Source organism: Cydia splendana, chromosome 11 (genome assembly GCF_910591565.1).
Source record: "Cydia splendana chromosome 11, ilCydSple1.2, whole genome shotgun sequence".
NCBI lineage: Eukaryota > Metazoa > Arthropoda > Insecta > Lepidoptera > Tortricidae > Cydia > Cydia splendana.
In genome coordinates, this window is record NC_085970.1 from 12,811,055 (window position 1) to 12,829,489 (window position 18,435).

An 18,435-nucleotide genomic window follows, 5' to 3' on the forward strand; every position below is an offset into this window, starting at 1 on the left:
TATGACAATGGCAATACAATGAAACGCGAACGGTAAATAAATTACCAAAATTTAAAATTAAGAGTAGAATAAATATACATTTACATTTATATAGACTGGCTCGTTTTTAACTATTTGCGTTTTATATGCTTAATTATCAATCAAGATAGCAGTTGCGTAAACACGAAATATAATAGATTACAAGAGTATATAAAGGCGTAGTTTTTCCACAGAACCCCAAGTGCTATCCCAAATTTTGTATAGATAAGATAGAGGTATTAATAAAAGGCATTTGAATATCCGTATTGGTAGCCTTTGCTCTATTAACCTTTGGCAATGAAGGTTTTAGTAGTTTGCGCGTTGTTGTGCCTCGGCGGTAGCCTGGCTGCTGGTAAGTGTAGGAGTAGATTCTAAATAGGTACATCATCTTCAATTCACTTTGTATGAATAATCTCAATTTTTTTTATTCGCATGGTATATTGTTTGTTTTGTGTATATTTTGTGATAGGTTTATTTCATTTGGTAATTGCAACATCTAATGACATGTGTAAATGTAATAAAAGTTATAAATTAAAAGCATACGATCGAATTGAGAACCTCCTCCTTATAAACTGCGTAGTCCGTCGGCTCAATAGGGGATCCTGGGGTTTGGCAATCCGAATGAAGAAATAAATCGAATTTTCTAAATTAAGTAAATATTTGCAGCGAGCGGCGTAGTGGTGTGTTACTACGGAGAATGGGCCAACGAGAGACCCGGGGTCGGCCGCTTCGGCGTGAGTGACCTGCCTACTGATCTATGCACGCATATTGTCTATTCATTCCTCTTGCCTAACGGAACCACGGGAGGCATTATTGCTCCTGAAGAAACTACTTACGAGGGAAAGGGCAGTAAGTGAAGTGTTCTATCATAATTATTTCTCTGGGGCCTACTTCTCGAACGACATTAGTCTAATATTATTAGTGTGTTGTTATGGCAACCTATACGATTTGACAGTACGTAGAATAATAAATAATATTAGTCTAATACCGTTCGAGAAATGGGCACCTGTTTGATCACAAATATTGGTGTCTAGTCCTTATTAACATTTGGTTATTCTTTGTCGAAAACCGACGAACGATCAATCACAAACTAGGATTAATTAATTCACTGGTTTCACAAACACAAACGTCACATCGACGAATAAGAAAGAACTTTATAGACATTTGAATTTGAATATAGTCTGTTCGGAAAGAGAAGAGTCGTGGAACCCCATACATTCCACGACTCTTCTCCATTTCTCTTTCCGCACAGACTCTATCTAGGATTGATTGAAAATATGTAACTCCAATTTATTAATGTAGTTAAAGGTAAGTAAATCAATTTATGTGAATTTCTCGATAGCAAAGTTGAGCTTTGTAAGCGCACACACAATGATTAATTTTACGTGTTGATTAGATTCTGTTGCTGACCTCATTGCGTTAAAAGAGAAGAATGCCGATTTGAAAATCATGGCTGCTATTGGTGGTTGGAATGAAGGCTCAACTAACTTCACAGCGGTAAGCAAACTTGTATTTGAAAAATCCTATAAGTATAATCAAAACATTTTTGCCATCAGTTAGCTGCTGAAGTACAAAGACTTCTTTATCTGGTTCTGTCGCTTTTTAGTCTTTTCATTTATTCTTTTATTTAGGTCATAGCTTATCTCATAAATGTTAATCCTATATAAAAGATTCCAAGTTTGAGATATCCAAATGATTGTATGTGTGTAGGTTGAAGTTTTATACTATAAGACGGTTGAGTAAAATTATGTATCTTTTTGTATTGCAGCTTGTCAACGACGATACTTTGAGGGCAACCCTAGTCAGTAACTTGTACAACTATATTGATTCCAACGGCTTCGATGGTTTGGACCTGGACTGGGAGTACCCTGCACAAAGAGGTGGAGCAGACACTGACAAGGTACCTAACGTACTCATAATTCTCTTCTTTTTTCCGTTATGAGATAGCAGTTTTTACTGATGAAACAATGGCAAGTCGGTTCTGCTTCCGCCATTTCTGTTAGTATATTATAGTCGATACTTTTTCACTAATTTAACGTTCTTTTTTTTAGCCTTTCTTCCTTTTAAGTAATCGGCTTTTTGACTAGTCTTAACAATTTGCTCGTCATCTGGGTACCAGGAATGACCTGAGTGAATGTGCTATACATTAAGGAGTTGTTTAATATGACCATTTTTCAGGAACAATTCGTGACTTTAGTCAAGGAGTTGAAGGAAGCATTCGCAGCGAAATCTTATCTGCTGACCGCCGCCGTCGCCGTTACCCAGTCAAACATCGATTTGTCCTACGACGTTACCGGACTTAACGAGTAAGTGTTGAAAGAAAATCTACTTACTTTTAAAACTTGTATTTCCATTACGTTTCCTGTGAATTTTTCCTCCTTAGAACTATTCCAACTTTTTAGAAACCTTCGGCAACTTGCAAATCTGCACTTATACTTACTTATTACCTTTTTAGGGTTTCGTACCCGACGGAAAACGGGATCCTATTACTAAGACTCGTCTGTCCGTCTGTCTGTCTGTCACCAGGCTGTATCTCATAAACCGTGATAGCTAGACAGTTGAAATTTTCACAGATGATGTATATCTGTTGCCGCTATAACTTGGGGCTCCCATACAATAACAAACGTGATTTTTTGCCGTTTTTTGCGTAATGGTCGGAACCCTTCGTGCGCGAGTCCAACTCGCACTTGGCCGGTTTTTTTAGGGTTCCGTACCATAAAACGGGACCCTATTACTGAGACTCCACTGTCTGTCTATCTGTCACCAAGCTGTATCTCATGAACCGTGATAGCTAGACAGTTGAAATTTTCACAGATTACGTGTTTCTGTAAAAGTACGGAACCCTCGGTAGCCGAGTTCGACTCGCACTGGTCCTGTTTTCTACTTCCTTAATACCTATTTCTAGATACCTGGACTACTTCCACCTGATGCTGTACGATTTCTACGGCTCTTGGAATACTGAGACTGGAGTAAACGCGCCTCTCTACGCTCAGTTAACTGACGACGCCGACTTAAATTTTAATGTTGTAAGTAATTAATCACTTTAACGTTAACATTTCTTCTTCTAACATATCTAATAACACGTTAGTCAAAGGTAAATTATGGATACATGTTGACTTAACTTTTTAATTTTCTTGTCTCAAAATGTAACTGCTCTTTAAAGTAGCTTAGCGTTTCTTTGATCTTTAAACAAAAAGTCGGAGTATTTTCGCAAACATTGTAGGCGCCTATGTCTCCATAATTATTCAATTCCTTCCGTGAAATTCTTCAATGTTTATTTGTTAGGATTTTAAGTTCTTAGTAACTCCTTATAACCATAAATATAAATGTTCTCTCTTTATTATAACTACATCGTTTTACTAGGTATTTTCCGTAAAATGACAAAAATTGTGACAATTTTGCGTGAAAACGAGGTAGTGCTACTCTAACCACCCCAGCTCCTCCACGAAACCTAGCAAGCGTTTCAGGTTAAGGTGTGTGTACAGTCACCACACGGGATTGTTATGCCATTTAGGGATCTTGCTTGGAAATTCTATAGCGTAAGTATTGAACAACCAATTTAGCTAGGACCCTAAATGGCGCAACAATCGCGGAGCGTGATGGTAGGTACATAAATTGTTTATTATAGAACAACTCTGTCAACGTCTGGATCAGCAACGGCGCGACTCCCTCCAAGCTGGTGTTGGGTCTGGGAGCGTATGGCAAGACCTTTACCCTGACCAGTCTGAACAACACTTCAACCGGAGCGCCAGTCACCGGAGCCGGAGCAGCCGGGCCTTATGTTGCAGAAGCTGGAACTTACAGTTACTATGAGGTATTTACATACAGGGATTTACGTTTGGCGTATGTCGATGTAATAATAATAATGTACGATTGACATCTTGACTATGCCCCCAAATTTGAGAGTTTCTTGGCTGACGAGTTGGCGATACTGAATTAAAAAGTTTTGCAATCATTTCAGATTTGCGAAGACCAAGTGAACAACGCCGCAGAATGGAACATTACCGAGGTTGAGGGCAACTACGTGTATGCTAATAAGGATCTATTCTGGGTCGGCTACGACAACCCCAACACTATTAAGGCGAAGGTGAGTACAAAGCGGCTATAGGATGAATTATCTCAGGTGGTTTTTTCGGGCTCGGGCCCTAATCTGTTAATAACCTAACATATCACTGAGGGATATGATTAGTCTATACTCTGTATCTTTAGGTACTTAAATAAAAGTAAACAAATAGTTTATACATTCTGGTAGTTACAACATTTATTGATTAAACAACCAAATATAAAACCACCTGGATCTGTCACTGATCGACCTGACTTTAACCTACATTATTTTATCATGTAATGTTTTCACCTACCCTCTACTGGGTTAAGAAGCCATTTGAGGGTAGATTTTGTTTACTCTTTTTTAAATACCTAGAGATACAGTCTATATAGTATAGGCTATTTGACTGTATTTAAAATAAATTATTTTACACCATGCATGAAATAAAGCACCAGAATATTAATAGAGAAACGTAGACAGCAGTTATTTTTAGACACAATTTCTTTTCTAAAACCCTAATAAAACTATAAACCCTATTAAAATTTCTTCGTAGTTTTACATGTATGTTAAATGTATGTATAATTATTGGTGCAATAATAGTACATTATTGTCGAGGCTCGGAAGTAGCTACTTGCAGGCTGAGGATTCGTTTTAAACGGACGACCTTGGGAGTCCGTTTAATTGAATCCGAAGCCAGCAAGTAGCCTTCCAGCCGAGTCATATATAGTGCTTTTCTCAAAAATGGTGCAAGAAATATAAATATCATAGAAATATTTTACAAAAGCAACTTTCTTACGTATATATTTTCACAGAAAAAAGTAGAAACAATTGAAAAAATTAGCTTTGCCGCCTTTTTATTTTTTTAATAAAAAAAATAGAAGTGTATTTTTCTGCCGAAAATACGCTAACCTATTTGAGACAGCTAAATAGTCGCGGTACTAATCATCTGTTTGGCTGTTTAATGGGCCTGTGCCTTCATTTGATATGGCCATTTCAACTTTTAAAAAGTTTGGAACTCGACAAAAAATGGAATTTGTATGCAACATTGCAGTCCCAAAATCGAGACTGCAATGTTTTTAACTTTTTAATTTTTGACTGACCATAAACTAGGCGCTTCGCAACCTGTTTTTTAAACGGCAAAGTCGACTTTGCCGTCCATTTTTGAGAAAAGATTATTTACTTACTTACAAAAGAGTAGGTAATTTGATCGTGACGTCACATGCTAGTGTTTCATATAAATTCCATATAGTAGGAAAATCGTTATACCAGTTCGAAAAAAGAAACTGATTTGACTAGTAGGTAGTCAAATACCTTATTCCTTGGAGCCGCCATTAACAGGCGTTCCCCTCTGTCGAAAATAGGCGGCCAATGGTCAACCACATGTCAACCATATGTATGGACTGACGTTTATCTGACATGACGTACCTATACATTTGATGTGCCCCTCCCCCGCAAAAAACGGCAGACTATTGTGTACCGAAAATTTTAGACATGGCGTCTCCGTTGGTTATATCCTCTAAGCCTTATTCTCAAAGCTTATATTACCTATAGTACCGCACTGGATTCATAAAGGATGAATTATTTATTTCTTGCAGGAAACAGACAATGTCACTGTCAATCTCCTTGTTAAAATGAATTGCGTATTTAAGTTTTGATCACGACAGCAATCCGGCAACAGTAACTCAATTTATCAACGAAATTGACAGTTAATTGCCCGATACCGCAGCTGCAGTCGTAAATGTCGCAATCTAATTGCAACTTTTACTTTAATTTTCTCATCAAGCTGACTGGAAAAGCGTACTTTGCTTCGTTTTAGATTCCTTTACATCTATTTATTTCAAAAAATTAAGGTATTTTGTATTTTCAGGCACAATACGCCAAAACCATGGGCCTGGGAGGCATCATGTACTGGGCCGTAGACTTGGATGACTTCGGTGGCATCTGCGGAGACAAGTACCCTCTCATCTCAGCGGGCATTGCTGGGTATAACAGTTAAACCAGGGCGTAAAAGTAAACTATGAGAAGTTCATGTGAAGATATGTATTGTCTAGAGAATAAGCACTGATACAAAATTTAGTCTGTTCAGCAGTAAGGTCGACAGAATGTGACGGCATCACGCACGCGAACAAAAGCTGTATAGTATTCAAACATTTAAACTTGTTCCACGTGCGTTTATGCAGTTACCTATAAAACAAGATTCTTTCAGTTTACGAAGACACTTTCCAACACTGGCCCTTAAACCAAAGCAATCTTGTTTCGATACACAAACACAAAACTAAAGTAGTGACCTACACTTCACTACAACATTAAGTAAATTAACAAAAACATACCTATGCAATGAACTTTCGCTACGCCGTATCAACAATGTTCATTATGAATTGTAATTCAATAAATATTTATAAAATAAACGAGCCTTTTAATTTCATGTAATCACTATCATGTTTGACTATACCAACAAATACCTATGATGGTACATAATTACATTAACCTTTTCGACGCCGTGTCAAACAAAAAAGCTGTCACTCAGACGCCACGTCACCGAAGTGTCAAAACTGAAATTGAACTTTATGCATATGCACATAGGTCTATGTTACTATGTGGTCTGTGACCGTAGTAAGGTTTCGAAAAGATTACGACAAGAACAGTGCCAATATAGAGGGCGCTACTTGACTGGTTTACGTGAAGCTGGTTCAAATCTGCACTTCGAAAACTTTTTGGTTTTTTTATTGTTGTTTCTTTATTAGCACTCCAATCACTGCTACCACACAAAATTTCACGATTCTAGGACTTCAGGAACCAATGGTTTCAAGTTTACAGCAATTTTGAGGTACACCTATTTCAAGGGGTTGCAGGGCGAAAGTTACAGATTTCTCATCACCATATATGTGTTAGCATACAGACCTATCTTTTCATGCCAAATTACAGCCTTCTAGGTCTTCAGGAAGTATAGTCTGTATTTTCTATGACACGAATTTCATATGGTTCGGACAGTGAAAATTAAAGTATCTTTAAAATTTTAATAGGTAGCCTAATAAAACTTGGTGTTTTTGATAAGTCCACTAACTAACTACATAGTATACAAAAAAATTCAGCTCTCTAGCATTATCCAAGCCGAAACTATGAGGGTTGGAAAATACGACGAAACGTGCCGAGAAAAGATATGCACTGCCTTTTGCCCTTTGTCTCGTCTTGGCGGGGGCACGGCCGTGCCCCCAGATTTCAATAGAAGATTGCAACCAACATCCATTAGAGCGCCTCCTGATATTTTAAAAATCGGATTCGCGAGAATATTTTCATTTACAGGAATTTCCTTCGATCTTAGTTGTATACGATTCTAAAGCTATGAAGAATTTTGACAGGCTATTGTACCTATCTAAATAAAATTTAGATTCCTACAATGTATAAAAAGTACAACAATAATTTAAGTTGTATTTCTGTGAATGCGTTAAAACTAGTACTTACAGGCGATATTAGATATATTGGAGCGGCCAAAGTGCTCACAATTATTTTAACACGCCTCTATTTTCAAGGCGTAAGAGTGCGTGTTCATATATTTTTATATCTGATGATGACTGTACCTTCTCAAGCAGTAGATATAAGGACGTCTTGGGCTTGAACCCCGACATGTACCTAAACATAAGTTTGTTTTAGGGACCTACGAAATATCATTTTATATTTAACTCGACAGCTAATTGAATAATTGTAATTTAAATTAACACTCCGTATCGACCGGAGATTTGTAAGAAAATGTGATTTTATCGACTTATGTGCATAAATCGCAATAAAGTATAGTAAATTGTAAAAACCGGATAAGTGCGAGTCGGAATCGCCCACCGAGGGTTCCGTACTTTTTACACGACTGCCCAAAAAAAAGAGTGTTTGTATGTATGTGAGTTTCTTTATTCCACCTTAACTTCTGATAGCCTTAACCGATTTAGACGTATAGTACATCATTAGAATCCTTACGTCATCCCGGGTGACATAGGCTATGTGACGTCATTATAAAAACAATATGGCGGACTTAATACGCCATATTACGCAACCTTTAGAAAAAAATATCGTGCAAACCTATCGAGTAGGGTATCAAAATGAAGGCCTGTGAAAGCCGATTAATAATATATACGCAACATGTGGGTTTAAGTTTAAGTTTGAGAAAGTAAGAATTGACAAAATATGTTAAGAAAAGCTTATCTCATAAAACCAAATATTATTATTGAATGGGACATTAAAAAGAAGGGGTTTGACCGCTGATCATCTATACATATAATAAAGCTGAAGAGGGTCGAAAGTCTGTACATGGAAGATATTTTAAAAAAAGTTGGCTGGGGATACTTAGAATTGATAACAGAACACGTTCCAACAGTTTTTAGAATTTTTGTCTGTTTGTCTGTTTATCTGTTTATCTGTTTGTCTGTTTATTTGAACGCGCATCACGTGAAAACGGCTGAACGGATTTTGATGAAAACTTTACTAATCTGTCGAGAAAATCCCCGGCCAGGTTATAAGCTATAAAAATTCAACCCCTAAAAGGGGGGGGTAGCCACAACACTCGATTGACTTAAGTTTGCCCCTGAATCGTATGGCGCTACTTAGGAAGGAGGGGCAAACTTTTTTCAAATATGTGCTAACACTATAAAGTGCCCTGGTAAACTAACAGATGGCGCTGAATTTAATACGATGTGACATAAATAAGCCACCGAGGAAGGATTTTGCCAAATTAACTCTAAGTTTAGAAGACCCCTCTTCTAAAATTTCAATCAATCGTACGGATATCAACAAATTTAATTGAATAATTGTGTTGATTTAATAATACAACAAAATTAAACGACAGTAAATTAATTGCCCCTCATTACACAGTGCCATCTTTTGGGGAGCTGAGTAAACATTAAGTAACCAAGAAAACTAAAAATGAGTTTACATAGTTACGTAGTGGTAAAATAAACACACATCAACACGCTTATAATTGCATAAAATTATTTATTTTCTCCGTCATGAATTATACCTAATCGTAATTATATCGCATCCATATCAAATCAATATTCATACGTATCACCTCCTTAAGCACTTAATAATGGCCACGAAGGTGGGTACTTTGAAAAAAAAAACATTGACCTCTGTCATTTGCAGTGCCGGATTAACCCTTTTAAGCAAAATAAGCACTTGCTTAGGGCACCATGTCTAGGGGGCACCAAAAATTATCGAAAAATTTACGCGTTCGCTTCGCTCGCGTTTTCAATAACTTTCTGAGATATGATAAAGGTTACATTCGGGTGGCGACTGCAGCAGCATTAGGTACTCTGTTGCAACGTTACTGCTGCGGCACTGTAAATTTTCGTGATAAAATGATGTGACTGATTTCCATACTAAAAGTAAAAATGTACAACTGTCTATCAAAATGCGTTTTTTACATCGAAAAATTTTCGCGCTCGCTTCGCTCGCGTTTTCAATAACATTCTGAGATATGATAAAGGTGTCATTCGAGTGGCGACTGCAGCAGCATTAGGTACTCTGTTGCAACGTTACTGCTGCGGCACTGTCAATTTTCGTGATAAAATGATGTGACTGATTTCCATACTAAAAGTAAAAATGTACAACTGTCTATCAAAACGCGTTTTTTACATCGAAAAATTTTCGCGCTCGCTTCGCTCGCGTTTTCAATAACATTCTGAGATATGATAAAGGTGTCATTCGGGTGGCGACTGCAGCAGCATTAGGTACTCCGTTGCAACGTTACTGCTGCTGCGGCACTGTCAATTTTCGTGATAAAATGATGTGACTGATTTCCGTACTAAAAGTAAAAATGTACAACTGTCTATCAAATTGCGTTTTTTTATATCGAAAAATTTTCGCGCTCGCTTCGCTCGCGTTTTCAATAACTTTCTGCGATATGATAAAGGTGATATTCGGGTGGGAACTGTAGCAACATTACTCTGTTACAACGTTACTGCTGCAGCACTGTAAATTTTCGTGATAAAATGATGTGACTGATTTCCATACTAAAAGTAAAAATGTACAACTGTCTATCAAATTGCGTTTTTATATCGAAAAATTTTCGCGCTCGCTTCGCTCGCGTTTTCAATAACATTCTAGGATGTTTATGATAAAGGTGACATATGGGTGGCGACTGCAGCAGCATTAGGTACTCTGTTGCAACGTTACTGCTGCGGCACTGTCAATTTTCGTGATAAAATGATGTGACTGATTTCCATACTAAAAGTAAAAATGTACAACTGTCTATCAAAATGCGTTTTTTACATCGAAAAATTTTCGCGCTCGCTTCGCTCGCGTTTTCAATAACATTCTGAGATATGATAAAGGTGTCATTCGGGTGGCGACTGCAGCAGCATTAGGTACTCTGTTGCAACGTTACTGCTGCGGCACTGTCAATTTTCGTGATAAAATGATGTGACTGATTTCCATACTAAAAGTAAAAATGTACAACTGTCTATCAAAATGCGTTTTTTACATCAAAAATTTTCGCGCTCGCTTCGCTCGCGTTTTCAATAACATTCTGAGATATGATAAAGGTGTCATTCGGGTGGCGACTGCAGCAGCATTAGGTACTCCGTTGCAACGTTACTGCTGCTGCGGCACTGTCAATTTTCGTGATAAAATGATGTGACTGATTTCCGTACTAAAAGTAAAAATGTACAACTGTCTATCAAATTGCGTTTTTTTTATATCGAAAACTTTTCGCGCTCGCTTCGCTCGCGTTTTCAATAACTTTCTGCGATATGATAAAGGTGATATTCGGGTGGGAACTGTAGCAACATTACTCTGTTACAACGTTACTGCTGCAGCACTGTAAATTTTCGTGATAAAATGATGTGACTGATTTCCATACTAAAAGTAAAAATGTACAACTGTCTATCAAATTGCGTTTTTATATCGAAAAATTTTCGCGCTCGCTTCGCTCGCGTTTTCAAAAACATTCTAGGATGTTTATGATAAAGGTGACATATGGGTGGCGACTGCAGCAGCATTAGGTACTCTGTTGCAACGTTACTGCTGCGGCACTGTCAATTTTCGTGATAAAATGATGTGACTGATTTCCATACTAAAAGTAAAAATGTACAACTGTCTATCAAAATGCGTTTTTTACATCGAAAAATTTTCGCGCTCGCTTCGCTCGCGTTTTCAATAACATTCTGAGATATGATAAAGGTGTCATTCGGGTGGCGACTGCAGCAGCATTAGGTACTCTGTTGCAACGTTACTGCTGCGGCACTGTCAATTTTCGTGATAAAATGATGTGACTGATTTCCATACTAAAAGTAAAAATGTACAACTGTCTATCAAAATGCGTTTTTTACATCAAAAATTTTCGCGCTCGCTTCGCTCGCGTTTTCAATAACATTCTGAGATATGATAAAGGTGTCATTCGGGTGGCGACTGCAGCAGCATTAGGTACTCTGTTGCAACGTTACTGCTGCGGCACTGTCAATTTTCGTGATAAAATGATGTGACTGATTTCCATACTAAAAGTAAAAATGTACAACTGTCTATCAAAATGCGTTTTTATATCGAAAAATTTTCGCGCTCGCTTTGCTCGCGTTTTCAATAACTTTCTAACTAATAAAGGTGACATTCAACTTTCGTGATATAATGATGTGACTGATTTCCATACTAAAAGTAAAAATGTACAACTGTCTATCGAATTGCGTTTTTCTATATCGAAAAATTGTCGCGCTCGCTTCGCTCGCGTTTTCAATAACTTTCTGAGATATGATAAAGGTGTCATTCGGGTGGCGACTGCAGCAGCATTAGATACTCTGTTGCAACGTTACTGCTGCGGCACTGTCAATTTTCGTGATAAAATGATGTGACTGATTTCCGTACTAAAAGTAAAATTGTACAACTGTCTATCAAATTGCGTTTTTTTTATATCGAAAAATTTTCGCGCTCGCTTCGCTCGCGTTTTCAATAACTTTCTAAGATATGATAAAGGTGACATTCGGGTGGGGACTGCAGCAGCATTACTCTGTTGCAACGTTACTGCTGCAGCACTGTCAATTTTCGTGATAAAATGATGTGACTGATTTCCATACTAAAAGTAAAAATGTACAACTGTCTATCAAATTGCGTTTTTATATCGAAAAATTTTTCATTCTCAGCTGAAATGCAGCAATGGACGTCACTCAATTTACCAAAAAAATTCAATGTAATGCTTGATGACCCTAGGGAGAGGGGGCACCATGGTCTAGAAATACTTAGGGCATCAAAATATCTTAATCCGGCACTGGTCGTTTGCGGACTCAAACGATTTGGGACTCGCATTTTATATGCATTACCATGCCTTCCCGAAAAAAATCGAATCATTCGCGAAAGTTTCGCAACGCATTGAGGTTACAATTACAAGGGGCACGCGGTCTTCCTCAGGACTCTGAAAAAGACCACGGTAAGTGGCGCTCTAGCCAGGCAGGCCGCTTCGGTTACGCTCGCGCGCGTATACCTTACTGTATCGTCCGATATACACCTAATACTCTGTCGTTTAAATCCTTAGAGATTATAACCAACGGAGACACCATGTCTATAATTTTCGTCATCAACATCAAATGTGTACCTACGTAACGTAAACATAGCCATGTCAGATAAACGTCGGTTGACCATTGGCCGCCTATTTTCGACAGAGGGGAACGCCTGTTAATGACCACTCCGTTTGGTTATATTCTCTAAGTTTAAATCACGTGTAAAATTTGAATAAGGGCGAATAAAACTATTGATTTTGGTGTGTAGTTTTATTTAGTGGTACCTAATTGTAAAATATTTAATCTGGACTTTAGTCCTCTAGCATATCCATATATGTCAACTTTACTTCAAGTTCCGCCTCCAGGGGAGGGGGAGAGAAATTAGGATTAGAAATTAGCCGCTTACTGACACAGACCGAATTACACGCGGGCGGAGCCGCGGGCACAGCTAGTAAAAAAATATAATTTTATTATATTAGGTACAGTATACTCATAGATTTTAATACACCTTCTAAATTGCGCTAATGGAATCGAAAAGTTTAAAATATAGCTTCTATTTATTAATCGATATGATGCAGTCTCTCTAAGCTAACTCTGCACCAACTTTGGTAGAACAAATTGTGAAAGTATCATAATAACCGTATGTTTTTATTTAATTTTAACATTTATGATGATGATATTTTCACACTTTGTCTTAGCGAATGCTATGCAAAGTCAGCTTGGTATTTTCTGGATAAATGATTTCTTCTAAAAAAAATTGTAGATTCTTTCCTAGGACGCCCGACGTACGTGGCGCGCTGTACGCGTTCCAAAACCGGGCGCCTTCGGTGTCCTCATACTAAAAGCATCGGGCGTAGCCCGACGTACGTGGCGCGCTGTACGCGTTCCAAAACCGGGCGCCCGCATACTAATAGAGTCGGGCGTAGGTAGCCCGACGTACGTGGCGCGCTGCGCGCGGTCCAAAGCCAGGCGCCTTCGACCTTCTCATACTAAAAGTGTCGGGCGTAGCCCGACGTACGAGACACGCTGCACGCTTACCAAAACCAGGCGCCTTCGGCGTCCTCATACTCAAAGCGTCGGGCGTAGCGCGACGTACGTGGCGCGTTGTACGCTTACCGAACCCGGGCGCCTTCGGCGCCCTCACACTTAAAGCGACGTACGTGGCGCGCTGTACGCGTTCCAAAACCGGGCGCCCGCATACTAATAGAGTCGGTAGTAGGTAGCCCGACGTACGTGGCGCGCTGCGCGCGGTCCAAAGCCAGGCGCCTTCGACCTTCTCATACTAAAAGTGTCGGGCGTAGCCCGACGTACGAGACACGCTGCACGCTTACCAAAACCAGGCGCCTTCGGCGTCCTCATACTCAAAGCGTCGGGCGTAGCGCTACGTACGTGGCGCGTTGTACGCTTACCGAACCCGGGCGCCTTCGGCGCCCTCACACTTAAAGCGACGTACGTGGCGCGCTGTACGCGTTCCAAAACCGGGCGCCCGCATACTAATAGAGTCGGTAGTAGGTAGCCCGACGTACGTGGCGCGCTGCGCGCGGTCCAAAGCCAGGCGCCTTCGACCTTCTCATACTAAAAGTGTCGGGCGTAGCCCGACGTACGTGACACGCTGTACGCTTGCCAAAGCCGGGCGCCTTCAGCGTTCTCATACTCAAAGCGTCGGGCGTAGCCCGACGTCCGTGGCGCGTTGTACGCTTACCGAACCCGGGCGCCTTCGGCGCCTTCACACTTAAAGCGACGTACGTGGCGCGCTGTACGCATTCCAAAGTCAGGCGCCTTCGGCGCCCGCATACTAAAAGAGTCGGGCGTAGGTAGCCAGACGTACGTGGCGCGCTGCGCGCGGTCCAAAGCCAGGCGCCTTCGACCTTCTCATACTAAAAGTGTCGGGCGTAGCCCGACGTACGTGACACGCTGTACGCTTGCCAAAGCCGGGCGCCTTCAGCGTTCTCATACTCAAAGCGTCGGGCGTAGCCCGACGTCCGTGGCGCGTTGTACGCTTACCGAACCCGGGCGCCTTCGGCGCCTTCACACTTAAAGCGACGTACGTGGCGCGCTGTACGCATTCCAAAGTCAGGCGCCTTCGGCGCCCGCATACTAAAAGAGTCGGGCGTAGGTAGCCAGACGTACGTGGCGCGCTGCCCGCGGTCCAAAGCCAGGCGCCTTCGACCTTCTCATACTAAAAGAGTCGGGCGCAGCCCGACGTACAAGACACGCTGCACGCTTACCAAAACCAAGCGCCTTCGGCGTCCTCATACTCAAAGCGTCGGGCATAGCCCGACGTACGTGGCGCGCTGCGCGCGGTCCAAAGCCAGGCGCCTTCGACCTTCTCATACTAAAAGTGTCGGGCGTAGCCCTACATACGTGACACGTTGTACGCTTACCAAAGCTGGGCGCCTTTGGCGCCCTCATACTAAAGCGTCGGGCGTAGCGCGACGCACGTGGCGCGCTGAACGCTTACCAAACCCGGGTGCCTTCGGAGCCCTCATACTTAAAGCGTTGGGTGTACCCCGACGTACGTGGCGCGCTGCACGCGTTCCAAAGCCAGGCGCCTTCGGCGCCCTCATACTAAAAGAGTCGACGTACGTGGTTGTACGCTTACCAAATCTAGGCGCTGGAGGCGCCCTCATACTAAAGGAGTCGGGCGTAGCCCGACGTATGTGACGCGCTGCACGCGGTCCAAAGCCAGGTGCAAATCATAAAACATATGGTTGGTTTAAAAAATCTAAAAAGTATAAAATAAAATAAATTAATTAAAAATTAAAAAACACGACTGCGAAAAAGCGAACTGAAAAGACAAAAATAATTTATAGTTGTGTTAGTTACCCAGTCACATGATTGATATTTTTCATTGACTGTACACAGGTACAGTCAATGAAAAATATCAATCATGTGACTGGGTAAGGGGCTGTCCATAAATTACGTCATCGATTTTTGACGATTTTGGACCCCCCCCCCCCCCCCCCCTATAATCATCCAAAAATCATGCTTCAAATGACCCCATTTCCTCCTACTTCATGCTACCGTCATCCGATGTCCAGACCCCCCCCCCCCCTAATTTGAAATGACGTAATTTATGAATAGCCCCTAACTAACACAACTATAAATTATTTTTGTCTTTTCAGTTCGCTTTTTCGCAGTCGTGTTTTTTCATTTTTAATTTATTTATTTTATTAGTATTTGTTGTTATAGCGCCAACAGAAATACATAATCTGTGAAAATTTCAACTGTCTATTATAGGTAGCTATCACGGTTCATGACGGTTCGGTTCAGTTGCGTTCGGCGCTCGAGGTCTCAAACTTGGATTATTCATTCCAACATCATAAACAAGTCAGCAAAAAATCTGAACTACCGGATTTGACGCAAACGCAAAATGTATAAAATTACTGTATTAATGTACCTATTGTAAATAAGAATATCAGTCAATCCAAGAAAAATTAAAACCACTTTAATTTTGACGAATGTAGCGTTTTCCACGCGCGCGACTGCGTATATGTAAATTAAATTGAGAGAAGCTAGACATTCACGAGGTTTCCCCTTTTATTTTAATATGTAAACCCGTTTAACGCGACGTATCCCGCAATTGGAGATGCAAATTGAAAGTGTGTCGCGGTACCGTTTTATTTTGTTGCTGCTACATAGGAATTTTATTTCGGTTGGGACAGGAGTACATTTTAGAAAATGCAGCAGCAGTACTTTAAGCACTTGGTAAGAATAAATACTCGAGTAGAAACTAGCTAGAGTTAGACCAAGAAGTCTGCACCGATTTTGATAGCATACGCACTGCAAGTGTTATATATACGTGATAATTTCATAGAAGTTTGACGTTTAAAATAACGCTTGCCCTGCGTGTGTTATCGAAATCGTTGCCGTCTTGTCTTGGTCTAACAAAAGATCCATTACAGGTGCATGTACAACAGTGGCAGTGATATTTTCATTTTAATCAGAACAAATGTACTGAAGTTATCGTAGAACAAACAATCAAAATCGAAAAACTTCGAAATGCCGGAACATACCCCTATCTATTAACCATTCTATGTTAAATCTAAAAACTTTGCTTCGCTGAAATTTCGCTTTCGCTGAAATGATATGAAATGATATTTATTTTGCACGATTTCAGGTAAGAAACAATTGGATGTAACACAAAAAATAAAGTGTCCGCTGAAATCCACCATAAATGGCATGTACAATTATTGCTTACAAAATAAGTCTTAAAAATATCCTTAACTAATATTTACAATCATGCAATAAAATTATAAAATAACATGTACAATTCAGTTTAAAGTTAATAATAACAATCATTTATTGGAATAGGTACTATGTCAGAAATATATAAAAAAATTCACAGATTTCGTGCCTCACACGACTATCGAGCACATTGGAAATGAATCTACGGAATTCGAAAAAATATTGTCGCTGAGCGACGAGAAAGTCTGGATAAGGAAAAAGTTACAAAATAAAACTACAACGTTGAATGATAATTATTTTATTCTTAGACTAACACAAGTATCCTGGACATAATGCATGTGAACAAACAAATTGCAAAATTTCCACACGCGTATCCAAGTTTGAATAATTGTCGCCGTGGCGCATAAGTATAGGTACATATTTCATTTTTCGATTAATAAGCAGGATATATTAATGTTCAAAGTACAAGAAAATTATTACACGGCAAATCCGTAGTCAACTCGAGAAGTGGTGATCGGCAGCGGCCCATTTGCTGCAAGATATGAAATTTTCTTGACAGCAGTTTGACGCGACGAGAGATGACTATAACAGCGTTTGTCTATGTTGCACCAAACCTGAGTTCCAATAGGTACTACCAGGGTTCAGCATCAGCTATCTTGGGTAATGCTCTACCATGTGCTCATCATGACGAATCGGGTGTCCAAAACAGCGTGTGCCTATGTTGCACCAAACCTGAGTTCCGCTAGGTACAACCAGGGTTCAGCATCAGCTCTATCTTGGGTACTACTCTCCTAAGTGCTCATCAAGACGAGTCGGATGACCAAAACAGCGTGTGCCTATGTTGCACCAAACCTGAGTTCCGCTAGGTACAACCAGGGTTCAGCATCAGCTCTATCTTGGGTACTACTCTCCTAAGTGCTCATCAAGACGAGTCGGATGACCAAAACAGCGTGTGCCTATGTTGCAACAAACCTGAGTTCCTTTAGGTACAGCCAGGGTTCAGCATCAGCTCTATCTTGGGTAGGTACTACTCTCCTAAGTGCTCATCATGACCAAAACAGCGTGTGTTTATGTTGTATTAAACCCGAGCTCCACTAGGTACTGCCAGGGTTCAGCATCAGCTATCTGCTAGCAGCCGCGAGCAACATGCTGAGGTGAGACCATTTCGTGGCACTTTTTCTTTTTTATGTTTCTCTGTATAAGTTTTTATTTTGTCCCTCTCCCTCTCCCTCTCCCTCTCCCTCTCCCTCTCCCTCTCCCTCTCCCTCTCCCTCTCCCTCTCCCTCTCCCTCTCCCTCTCCCTCTCCCTCTCCCTCTCCCTCTCCCTCTCCCTCTCCCTCTCCCTCTCCCTCTCCCTCTCCCTCTCCCTCTCCCTCTCCCTCTCCCTCTCCCTCTCCCTCTCCCTCTCCCTCTCCCTCTCCCTCTCCCTCTCCCTCTCCCTCTCCCTCTCCCTCTCCCTCTCCCTCTCCCTCTCCCTCTCCCTCTCCCTCTCCCTCTCCCTCTCCCTCTCCCTCTCCCTCTCCCTCTCCCTCTCCCTCTCCCTCTCCCTCTCCCTCTCCCTCTCCCTCTCCCTCTCCCTCTCCCTCTCCCTCTCCCTCTCCCTCTCCCTCTCCCTCTCCCTCTCCCTCTCCCTCTCCCTCTCCCTCTCCCTCTCCCTCTCCCTCTCCCTCTCCCTCTCCCTCTCCCTCTCCCTCTCCCTCTCCCTCTCCCTCTCCC

General features: G+C 40.9%; 1 protein-coding gene across 1 annotated transcript; it reads left to right on the forward strand.

Moving 5' to 3' along the window:
• Positions 1–315: 315 nt before the first annotated feature.
• LOC134795136 (acidic mammalian chitinase-like) lies at positions 316–6,059 on the forward strand. Its single transcript, XM_063766968.1, has 9 exons — positions 316–370; positions 685–867; positions 1,415–1,515; positions 1,787–1,918; positions 2,197–2,324; positions 2,924–3,044; positions 3,647–3,832; positions 3,980–4,105; positions 5,931–6,059. The coding sequence occupies exons 1-9, from the start codon at positions 316–318 to the stop codon at positions 6,057–6,059; spliced, it is 1,161 nt and encodes a 386-aa protein (XP_063623038.1).
• The last annotated feature ends 12,376 nt before the right edge of the window (positions 6,060–18,435 follow it).